Here is a 10,911-nt window from a genome sequence, read left to right on the forward strand (position 1 = left end):
GACGGCCCACAGGCACTTCCTAGGGCACTTCCGAACCGTCTCTCTGGCATCAGGACCCACGAAGGACCTGGAGTCTACGGTTGCCTAGAAACGCCCGCTAGCCTCCCTGCCTTCCTCCCTCCTCTAACTTGCCGCCCCTGACTTCCCCGAGAGTATTTCCGGTTCCGGCTGTGGGCCGGAGAAGACATGGCGGCGTCTGCGTCGGCGGCTGCAGGGGAGGAGGACTGGTAACTTTGGGGCATGGGCTTTGGCTGGCCGCCTGGATCCGGTCCGGGGGACTCGTAGTGGCCGCGCACGATCCGCACGGCGGGCTTGTGGGGCGGAGCGAGGGAAAAGGGATGACAGAGACGCTGACATGTTTCCCTAAGAGAGCTTCTGTACTGGGGAACAGAACAGGAGGGTGGAGGGGCATTGATCTGATGGGAGAGGAGGCCGGATCTGCGCCTGTCAGGCCCGCTCGGGCTGCGCCTTATCTGGCTCGATCCCCTCTTCTCCGGCCTCACTCCTCCCATTGTCCTGAAGTGGATTTGCTCGGGGTCCCAGAGGATGTCTGCTTATCAGCTCCCCCCACCGCCTTTTTTACCTCCCGGAACCGATGTCCTCCAGCCCCCGACCCCCTTTCCCCTTGGATCAGCCTATTTCCGCCGAGGCTTTTCTCAGCCGTCTCCCTCCCCGACCGCACTGAGGACCATTGTCTAAATAAAAAGCTTTACACCTCACTAAAAGCTCTCCTAGTCCTTCTCTGAAGCATTCTCAACAAGAGACCAAAACCTGGAAGGACTCTGGTATTGGAAATAGGATAAATGTGGGTTCACTCCCCATTTTATTAGCGTGTGATGCTGACCAGGCCACCTCACGGTTCTGTGAGTCAGTGTCCTCCGTGGTTAAAAAAAAAAGTGGGTGTGGCATCTACCTCAGAATAGTTGAGAGGATCACGGTGGATTTGTAACATAAAAGCCTTCTTTTTGTAACTAAGATGTGGGCCCGTGATGGGACTAGATGAGGCCTGAAGACATAAATCAAATTTGCAATAAAGGTACGTAGTTTTGACTAGGAATCCAGGTTATCTGACTCTGAAGAATCTCACCGTTTTTAGTACTAGGACATTATACAGTCCCCCGACCCTCCCGCCCTTTTTTTTGTCACCACGTTACCATCATCCCATTCCATCTCACATCCAGGCCCTAGTCACAGCTAGGGTGGGTAAAGTATGGAAGGGCCTCTTAATGGACGTTACACCTCAGTATTTTATAGGTTCGGGGAACCCAGCCAGTGTCGTCCTTTTTGAGATCCTCTAGGCTCATGGTTTTCACCTTGTTTGGGCGGAACTTAAGATTCTGAGGAGACATTTCGAGCCATGGAGAGGGCAGTAGTGATTGCTCTGCTGACTTGTGGTGCTCTGAGATTCCCACACTTGTGTCAACCAAAACTACTCCACAGTTACCTATTTCATATTTGGAGGTGTCTAAGACTTAAAAAGAAAATTTGAGAACCAGTAATATATGAGTCATGCTAGGGCAGCCCTATTCTTGATGAAGAGGGAACAATACCTATTAAGAAAGGAGAATGAACATGCGTCTTTACATGCATTACCTGGGGAGAGCTATGGACTCGAGCTTATCACTAATCTTCAATGTCATTACAGTAGCTGTTTCTATAATTAAACAGGTATGTCCTCTCATTTACATCAGGACCACCAGATCCTGACCTAACCAGGTTGATCGAGATCTGCCAGATAGCAAGACTCATAAATACACTGAATGCTACTGTAGCCTTTCTTCTTTCCTTTTAAGGGAGAAGATTATATACAAAATAGGAGAAAAGAGAACATAGACTAGCTACCATGGCCAAGATATTATTAGGTACTTTACATAAACAACCTTTTATCCTCACAATAATCCTGGAGAGTAGGTGGTATTATCTATATATGGTAGACAGTGTGACTCAAACTTACAGAGATACTTACTCAGATCATGTAGCTGCTGATTGGTGCCTATACTCCAAAGCTGATGGCTCTTCTACTACATCATGGCCTTTATACCACCTAGATCTCTTCTTCTGTTCTGGTTGGTATCTCCTTTGAGTAGGCTTAGGGCAGCTGATATTGGCAGTATGTGTAGACACTGGCATCCTCATGAACAATGGTGGAGGGAAAGCCAGGAGTGGTATTGATAACCTAGATGTGAATCAGTGGACATCATATTCCTCGGTCAGAGAGCTGGCCCACCAGCAGAACGATGGAACTTAAACGGGGAGTCCAGAAACCTGGCTCTGGTTCTAGTTCTACCTCTGTTAAACTTTGATAGTTGAGCTAGTCATTTCTCCTTCCCAGGAATCCATTTCCTCAACCGTAGACAGAAATGGTCCCTTAAGCTCTGATTCCCATGCTTCCCACCTGGCCACTTGACAACCTCAGAAAACCTATTTCCCCCATTTTTATGGGGGTTAGCAAGAGTACGCACTCAGGCCGATTGCCAGTTTCCTATAAAGCCAGCCTTCACGAGCTCTAGCAGGCTTTAACGGGGAGAGCTGTAATGGTGAGTCAATCTCCCCCTGTCTCTCTAGGGTACTGCCTTCTGAAGTCGAGGTGTTAGAGTCTATCTATCTGGATGAACTACAGGTGGTTAAAGGAAACGGCAGGTACGTATTCGACTAGACGTGGGCAGGAGTCCTCTTATTGATGAGTGGATTCCATGCAGAATCCCTGAGCTTTGATTCAGAGAAAATGTTGTTCTCATGGAGACCAAGACAACTCATTTAATCGCCCCCAAAAGAAAGCGTCCAGTGCTCACTTCCTGCACCCGCTCTACTGTCTCACTCCCATCTTCCCTGGTCCTCAAACTCCTGCCCAGTCACCTCCCCACCCCTGACTTCTTCTACCTCCAGATCCTCACCATGGGAGATCTTCATCACCTTGCACCCTGCCACGGCAGAAGACCAGGATTCACAGTATGTGTGCTTCACTCTGGTGCTTCAGGTCCCGGCACAGGTGAGGCGCGGGCTTTAGGGCAGCAAAGCAAGGAAGGGGAGAAGCCCTGGGGTGGGTGCTTTAGCAGTAACCTTATCTCCTCCCGCTAGTACCCCAATGAGGTGCCACAGATCTCTATCCGTAACCCCCGAGGACTCTCAGATGAACAGATCCAAAAGTAAGTTGGGCTGGACAGAGCAGGGAAAATGGGATACAGCTCAGTCTGGTGAGGGGAGGGGGCAGGCCTAATGCGTGCTTTGCCGTTTTCCAGGATTTCACAGGCACTGAGCCAGGTGGCCAATGCTGGGCTGGGTACTGCCATGCTCTATGAACTCATCGAGGTAAGAGGTGTGCTAGCTCCGGAAGCTGCAAGAGCTGTTTCTCTCAAGGGAGGTAGTGGGCCCAGAATCTTATGTATATACGGGGTCATTCATTGTTAGTCCTTGTTGAGGTGAAGCCTAAATTCAGGAAGAGAAGATTTTCTTCTGTAAGAATTCCCCTCAAAAGACAGTTCTGTAGCTTCCCCAAGTGGCCTATGCCTATGATTTTGCCTCTTTTACTTGGATTTTTCTTGATTCCATTTCAGTGCATTCTTTTGGTAATGGCATCCGAAAGTAGCCAGAGATAGGGACCTTGCTTACCGGGTCTCACCAGGAATGAACATTTGAAGGCTAGCCTGCCTTTGGAGTGGACTAAAAAGTCCTGGTTCTTCTATTCAAGAGTTTCTACCCTAATGAAGTTAACAACCCATAGGGACCGCCCCAAGCTATAAGTTCACATACACAGATAACTTCTGTTGCTTGGGATTAAAAACACACAATTTAGTACAGTCTTGTTTTCCTCAGCTTTAAGTTTAGAAGAAGAATGTTCAGAAAAGAATGATGGTGGGCGGTCTGGAGTCAAAGTGGGCTTAGACCACTGTAGTGCTCCTGAGGCCGGCCTCCACAATGCAGCGTGGAACTCTGGAATTCCAGAGTATGAGCTATTTAGACAGCCATGCCCATGAGTTAGTTCATAGCCCAACGGGATGCCTTTGAGTTCTCTGTCTGTTGGGGCTGTCCATGCCTTGGCTTTTTCTGAAAGCTGGCTCTAAGAACAGTTTTTTTGGGGGAACTGATCATCAGAGGGGGTGAACCACAGAAGGCATCCCAGAAGATAGGAGCGTCACCAGAACATTCTGTTCTGTCCAGGTCTGTTATTTTCATTCCTGAAATGTATTAAAGGTTATTGAATGAGTTGGGAGATCAGTGGAGGTGAATTTTGCAGCTGGTCAGATAGGGGAGGAGGGGCAAGGCCAGAGGGCAGGGCCGTGGGGAATTGATTCCAGGCCCATGGAGCCTCACCCAGACAGAAAGGCATGAACACTACCACACTAGCTTGGTGGGAGACGGTCCCGCAGTCCGTCCTGGGAATAAGCGACAAGCTTTGTGCACACAGTTCTTGCCCCTGCCTCCTTGTCTGAACAGTGTCTTCTCTCCTCCCAGAAGGGGAAGGAAATCCTCACAGACAACAACATCCCTCATGGCCAGTGCGTCATCTGCCTCTATGGTTTCCAGGTGGGCCTTGCTCTCGGGACCTGGGGTCAGCTCAGGATGGGCAGTGGAGGGTTCGTGAAAGCTCTGAGGCTTTGCCCTATGCCTGTTCTCCCTTCAGGAAAAGGAGGCCTTTACCAAAACACCATGTTACCACTATTTCCACTGCCACTGCCTCGCCCGGTACATCCAGCACATGGAGCGTGAGCTACAGGTTCAAGGCCAGGAACAGGAGCATGAGCGGCAGCATGCCGAGGCCAAGCAGGTCAGCGCACCAACCCCTGCGCTCACCCAACCCCCCAAATCACACCCTTTCCTACCCCTCTGCTCCAGTACCTCCTCACCTTTTAGGGGTCACGGATATCTGAGGTTAGTGAAAGCTCACCTCTGTTCAGAGGAGAAGGGCATTCAGATATACACATGTACCCACTGTATGCAGTTTCAGAGTTCCCAGAGCTCTGCCTAGGAAGGCAGCCCCCGCCCTGTCCTGCTTCACTGCTAAACAGAATGCCAGTGCCCTTCATGCTTGCCCCTGAGGGTTAGGCTGGCTGATGGGTTGGGGCAGCTGGCAAGCACTGTGCACGTCAAAGCAGGGCTATGATTTCTTCTCTATTTTTAGAAGGCAGTCGGTGTGCAGTGTCCGGTGTGCAGGGAGCCCCTCGTGTATGATCTTGCCTCATTGAAAGCAGCCCCTGAGCCCCAACAGCCCATGGTAAGAGGACTCCCTTCTCATCTGAGCCAGGAATAGTGGCATTCTCCAAGGAGGGAGGGATGGCATCTTGCTGGCCTTGAATGGGATCTCTGGAACTGGGGTGCTCCGGCTTGGGATCTCCAGAGCTGCAGCCCCTTGCCCCAGGCTAAGGTTCTGGGAGCCCAGATACGAGGGACAAACCCAGGAACCTCGTGCAGATCTCCTGAGGTGGTCCTGAAAGAGCAGGGTTCGAGTCTGCCTTCTGCTGCTTACTTTTCCCCGTCATCCTACTCCCTTCCCTGTAGGAGCTGTACCAGCCCAGCGCAGAGAGCTTGCGCCAACAGGAAGAGCGCAAGCGGCTCTACCAGAGGCAGCAGGAGCGGGGGGGCATCATTGACCTTGAGGCTGAGCGGAACCGGTACTTCATCAGCCTCCAGCAGGTGAGAACAGGCTTTCTCACCCCTCCCTGACTGCTGCCTGCCTTCCCACCAGCACCCCTCTGCCCTGCTGGTCGCAGGGTGAGCTTTGTTCTGCCCTCGAGGTTATAGGCTGATGGGGAAAGCCCTGGTAGTGAGCGAGGGGCCTGCAGTTCCCTGCTTTGGGGAACTGCATCTCCCTCACCACGTGTGCTTGCTTCTTTCTAGCCTCCCGCCCCTGTGGAGCCCGAGTCAGCAGTAGAGGCCTCCAGAGGATCCCATCCACCCAGCGTTCTTGCCACAGAACTGTCCGCCTCAGCAACTGCCCAACCCAACCCAGCAGCCCCTCTGCCTGTGGCCTCCCAGTACACGTGTGAGAAGATTCCAGGGGCTGGACCAAATCAGCAAAGGTTGGGTGAAACCCAGAAAGCTATGCTAGATCCCCCCCGGGCCAGTCGAGGCCCCTGGAAACAGCCCGAACGGAGGCACCTAAAGGGAGGGGAGTGCCATGCCCACAAAGGTGCCAGTGACACTCAGGAACTGCCACCTCCCGAGAGGCCCCTCAAGGAGCCCATGGACCTAAAGCCAGAACCCTGTAGCCAAGGTCTTGAAGGTCCTCCCCAAGAGAAGGGCCCTGGCAACTGGCAGGGTCCCCCACCCCGCAGGACTCGGGACTGTGCTCGCTGGGAGCGTTCCAAGGGTCGGACGCCGGGTTCTTCCTACCCCCGCCTGCCTCGGGGTCGGGGAGCCTATCGTCCTGGCACTCGAAGGGAGCCCCTGAGCCTGGAGTCTGAGGATGGTTCCTAGCAGTACTGTGGGGGGCAGGGATGGGGGGGTAGGGGGACAATAAAGATACTTGGCCTTGTTTGGCTCTCTTTGCTTAGTAGTAGTGCCTAGCCTGTGCAGTATGGCTCTTTCTGAATTTCTAGCAAGACAAGTGTGGCAGGATAGCCTCGGCTTTGCTGTGAAATCCCATTTTTGCCAAGAGCCCAGGGTCTGAATAAGAATGGGTCTGACATCTCAGTGAATGTGGTAGGGTTCAGGAAAACTTGTAGAGGCCACATTTAAGCAAAATATTTCGGAACATAACATGTACACACACCCTTCATATACATCCACGTTTTTTAAAAAATTGAATGCGTCTAGATGGAAGACTACCATAGTGTCTCTTCCAACTTGGCCTTGGTTTCTGTCCCCAGCACTTGCCTCTGTGGATGCCTGAGGGCCCCTGCTTTTTACTTAAGTACCCATCCAGGGAGGTTAGAGACCAGAGTGCTGTGGCAGGTGTTTATTGTTCCCCAGGGGGAGAGCCAAGCGCAGCCTGCGCATCATATCCTCAGAGACTCAGCATTGTCAATCGCCCCTGCAGGGTCATTCTTATACAGCATGAAGTAGCCCTGTACCTGGGCGGGACTGATGTGAGTCGTAACCTGAAGGACACGTCCTGCAAAGGCCTCAGCCAAGGAAGGTGCTTGCCCTGGATAGAACCTCTGGAACATCTGGGTCAGCTGCCAGTGTGAACAGTAGCCCACATACTCCTTCATGTCTACTCGTCCAGGGCGTATCAGGGCAGGGTCCAGCCTAAGAGGACAAGGCAGCAAAGGCAGAGTCATAGACACAAATACCGCTTGGACCCCCCCGAAATGGCAGTTCAGGTGCTGAGGGGGTGCAGTCTTGCCTCACAGCCTCAGGGGGCCTAACCCCTTCTTACCTGTCAACATGGTTGGTAGTCATGAACACGATGCGGGCCTCCGTGGACGCCACGCCATCCAAGGCATTGAGCAGTCCACTGAAGGTGAGGCGACCTAGACCTTGGTACTTGACTGGGTCTAGAGAGAAGCAGAGATAAAGCAGTGTGGCTGGTCATGACTTTGCTTAAACCCTCTACTCCCACCACATTCCCCGATGTATCAGTGCCTCTCGTGGACTCCTGCCAACCCCAGGCATCCTCGGTCAGCCCTCTGGATTTCCATTTTCTTCCACTGCTCCTCACTTACTCCTATATGCTTAATCTTCCCCTTCCCTCAAAACTCCCCTCACTCACTCTCTGCAGCTAGGTCTCGGCTAAGAAAGGCTGCATCCACGTCCTCCAGGAGCACCAGGCTCTGCTGCGGGGCCACACTCAGCAGGTGATTGAGCCGGTCATCGGAGAGGCTGGAGTCAGTGAGGCTCAGCAGGCAGATGCTGTGCTCCAGTTCCCCCGCCAGGGCTGTGCTGTGGGGGATGGGAGGACAGGAGGTGGGTAACCTGGGGATCCATTCTCAGGCCCAAATGCTTGTCCTCGCTGTCCTGGATGGGTCTCAGAGACCTAACCTTTCTATCACCCGAACACTTCTCATATCCCACATTTATCCTGTTCCCCAGTCCTCACATTCAAGTCCCTTTCCAACCCCACAGCCTATTTTTTTTTTCAGTTTACGAATTACAAGGAACTGTGACCCTACTCACATAAAACTGCTTTTTCCACAACCAGGGGGCCCATAAAGCAGGTAGCCACGTCTGTAGGGAATGCCTAGGAAACAGCCAAGAGAATCATCAAGACCTAAAATGAATTGGTGTACTCTACCCCAGATGTCCACATTCATTCCCAACCCTGCCCCCTGGTGGCCCGATAACCTTAGCGTGAGAAGAAATCACCCCCATGACAACTGTTCTTTACCCTTGATCTCTGGGAAGTAGGCCAGAGCTTTATACTCGCCCTGTCTGGTCACAGAGACCAGAGACCTGTTTCCCCAGCTCTGACATCGCATCAAAAACACCCCAGCCAAGACCCCAGCTGCTCCTCACCTCTGTCAGTGTACCACTTGGGATTATCAATGAATTCCCGGACATCTCTGACAATTCGGTTGGCCAGACCCTGTTCTAGAACCACAGAATTCAGTGGCCGCCGGCGGCGTGGATAGCCAAAAGGACGCCACTCAGAGCCCATGGCTGTGTACATCACCGTCTTCCCTTCCTCCTGCTGCAAGGCCAGCTCTCGAGCTGGGAGGGAGAAGATGGGAGGAAGCCAGTAATTCCTCTTTGCCATACAATTAGGCCAAGCTGTGCCAAAAGAGCTTCCCTCTTAGTCCCCTGGGCTCAGATCCAAGCTTCCCTTGCTCCAGTGTCAAATGCCCCCATCTCTGCCACCCCCACAACAAAGCCAGCCCCTGCCATCCCACACCTTCCTCCAGTATGTTGAAGAAGACCTTTCGGTCAGTGCCCAGAGCTGTGAAGGTGACGGATTCCCAAGGGGTCCCTGTCTGCAGGTCTATCATCTGCATCTCTCGGCTTCGTTCCACTCGGATCCATTTCCCCTGATACCTGCATAAAAGTGGTCCACGCGGGGTGAATGAATGAATGGGTCAAATCCAGCTCCCCTCATTCTCCTCTACTCTTGGAGTCCTCCCTGGTTCCCAGACTTACCAGATAAAGTGGTTTCCAGGGCTGGGGACAAATTCAAACTTGGTGGAGATGCGCCCACTCTCATGCTGAAGGTATGAAGTCTCAACACTGAGGTGCTGAGTACGGGTACTATGCTGGGTGAGCCAGCTAAGCAACCAGGCGTAGCTTCGGTCTCGAGCAGGGACTTCCAGCGTGATCATGTAATGACGCCGGAAAGCCACCAGGCCCAGCTGGGCACCCTTGCGGGCCAGGGCCAGGGCTGTGCCCACACCCACAAGCCCAAAGCCAGCCCCAAAGTAGGGATTGTCCTTCAGAGCGAGAATAAAGTCTGAGAGGGGCATCTTGAGAGGGAAACACTGAACTTACAGGCTCTGAGGCATTTTCAAAACCTGGTGGTGGGGGTAGTGGAAATGGGACAAAACACAAGATTAGTTTAGAAACCAGACTCCACAATCCATCCTCACCCTTGTGCCCCACCTCCCCCAAAACCACTGCAGAAGCAGGGTGCAGGAAGGACAGGTCAGTGCTACTGTGTTTTCAATATTGTCTTTGGGGTGGAGGGAGGGGCTAGAAGGCAAGAGCCCACACTTCAGGCCCCTCTTTCCATTTCCTGTTCATTATCCTGTTCGTATCTCATTTTCTGCCAGGGGACTAGGTCTGAAGATTGTTTAAACATGAGAGAACAATGTAGCCAGTGTCTCATCAGGATGATGGAAAGAATTTTTGTGGTCCCTGGGACTAGCTGAGATAGAAAGGAGCCCACTGGCCAGAATTAACAGGGAACGAAGAAGCTTTTCTTCCACTGACCTGTCAGTAATCTCGTGCCTTATCACCATGATTAATGACCTTGAAATACCCTGTCCTTTACATGTTCAATTGTTAATGTCCTGTATAGCCCTTTATTACCTCCTCACTAAACTGCCTCCTTAAGATTAATTTTAGTTCTTGAAATGTCATCTTAATGCTTCACCAAATTGCTACACGAGGACCCAGAACTTTCTTCCTGAATCTGCTTCAATCCTATTACTCTCTCTACTGCAACACCTCCAATGGCTGGCTCTCAACAGATCCCTGAATTAGGTAAAAATTCCTCTGCCCGGTACTCAACACCCTCCACAACAAGGCGCCCACCTATCTTTCATAGCTTAGCGCCTAAAACTCCCTGTTGTACAAATACGCAAACCAGTCTGTTCTTGCTCAAGCAGGTGTCTTTACTCGGAACGCCCATTCTAATTGATTCCTTCCTTCTTTGCAATCGAAGACCTGTCCATCTGCTGCTTCCTCCATGGAGGAATTCCCGAATTCCCCCCAATAAAACGTGACCGAGTCTAATTCTAGAGATCCCGAAGGACAGGAGGCTACTTTGTTTCTACACCTTCCTGGCCTCTGCCACTTTGCGTAGGGCGCAGGGGGCACGCGTGGCAGTGAACTGACAGCCAAGACCACCGCCGAGGCTCAGAGTAGAACCCAGAATGCCAAAATATCTATGCTTGGAAGAAATCAGACAAAGCGCTTCCCCGTCCCTTCCCTTGTCGGACGCCCAGAAGCCCCCTCCCGAATCCCCTCAAGACCCCAACTCGCGCCTCCGGCGGCATGGTTTGGAGTAACCCGTCACTCCGCCCCCTTACCGCCATGACTCTCTGGCCCTCCCTCTCGATGGTTTCAGCCCCTCGCAGTTGAGGGAAACGCCACTCGGCCCCGCCCCCGCGTACCTTCACCTACTTCCCGCCGCACCCACCCAGCGGGCCGTGCCACTCTGCCCCACAACTCTCGATGATACTCCTTGGGCTTCTCGGTTGGAGGAAGGGGTAAGGGGAGACGCCAGAGAAAACCATAGAGTACCTCCGTCAGCCGACAAGGGGAAGAGAGAGCGGCCTCCATCGGCCCGAAGTCCTAGAGGCGGCTGGGCCGGAGGCGGTC

At 52.5% G+C, this 10,911-nt stretch overlaps 2 protein-coding genes across 7 annotated transcripts; one reads left to right on the forward strand and one right to left on the reverse strand.

Moving 5' to 3' along the window:
• The first annotated feature begins 94 nt into the window (after nucleotides 1-94).
• On the forward strand, nucleotides 95-6,493 carry RNF25 (ring finger protein 25). Of its 2 annotated transcripts, none has more exons than XM_082691511.1 (10): nucleotides 95-227; nucleotides 2,566-2,640; nucleotides 2,887-2,989; nucleotides 3,079-3,146; nucleotides 3,240-3,309; nucleotides 4,453-4,524; nucleotides 4,622-4,765; nucleotides 5,120-5,212; nucleotides 5,497-5,631; nucleotides 5,836-6,493. In XM_082691511.1, the coding sequence occupies exons 1-10, from the start codon at nucleotides 187-189 to the stop codon at nucleotides 6,412-6,414; spliced, it is 1,380 nt and encodes a 459-aa protein (XP_082547637.1). In that variant the 5' UTR covers nucleotides 95-186; the 3' UTR covers nucleotides 6,415-6,493. The 2 variants fall into 2 exon arrangements, with proteins under 2 accessions (XP_082547637.1, XP_082547638.1); XM_082691512.1 differs by having other exon boundaries at nucleotides 119-227; nucleotides 5,123-5,212.
• Nucleotides 6,494-6,880: 387 nt separating this feature from the next.
• On the reverse strand, nucleotides 6,881-10,910 carry BCS1L (BCS1 homolog, ubiquinol-cytochrome c reductase complex chaperone). 5 transcript variants are annotated; one of them, XM_082691524.1, is made up of 8 exons: nucleotides 10,834-10,910; nucleotides 9,013-9,380; nucleotides 8,771-8,910; nucleotides 8,395-8,589; nucleotides 8,056-8,119; nucleotides 7,652-7,821; nucleotides 7,319-7,436; nucleotides 6,881-7,188 (listed from the first exon to the last, which is right to left on the reverse strand). In XM_082691524.1, the coding sequence occupies exons 2-8, from the start codon at nucleotides 9,330-9,332 to the stop codon at nucleotides 6,936-6,938; spliced, it is 1,260 nt and encodes a 419-aa protein (XP_082547650.1). In that variant the 5' UTR covers nucleotides 9,333-9,380; nucleotides 10,834-10,910; the 3' UTR covers nucleotides 6,881-6,935. The 5 variants fall into 5 exon arrangements, with proteins under 5 accessions (XP_082547650.1, XP_082547649.1, XP_082547652.1 ...); XM_082691523.1 differs by lacking the exon at nucleotides 10,834-10,910 and adding an exon at nucleotides 10,704-10,818; XM_082691526.1 differs by lacking the exon at nucleotides 10,834-10,910 and adding an exon at nucleotides 10,730-10,800.
• Between the last annotated feature and the right edge of the window lies 1 nt (nucleotide 10,911).

Source organism: Mustela nivalis (genome assembly GCF_964662115.1).
Source record: "Mustela nivalis genome assembly, chromosome: 11".
Taxonomy (NCBI): Eukaryota; Metazoa; Chordata; class Mammalia; order Carnivora; family Mustelidae; genus Mustela; species Mustela nivalis.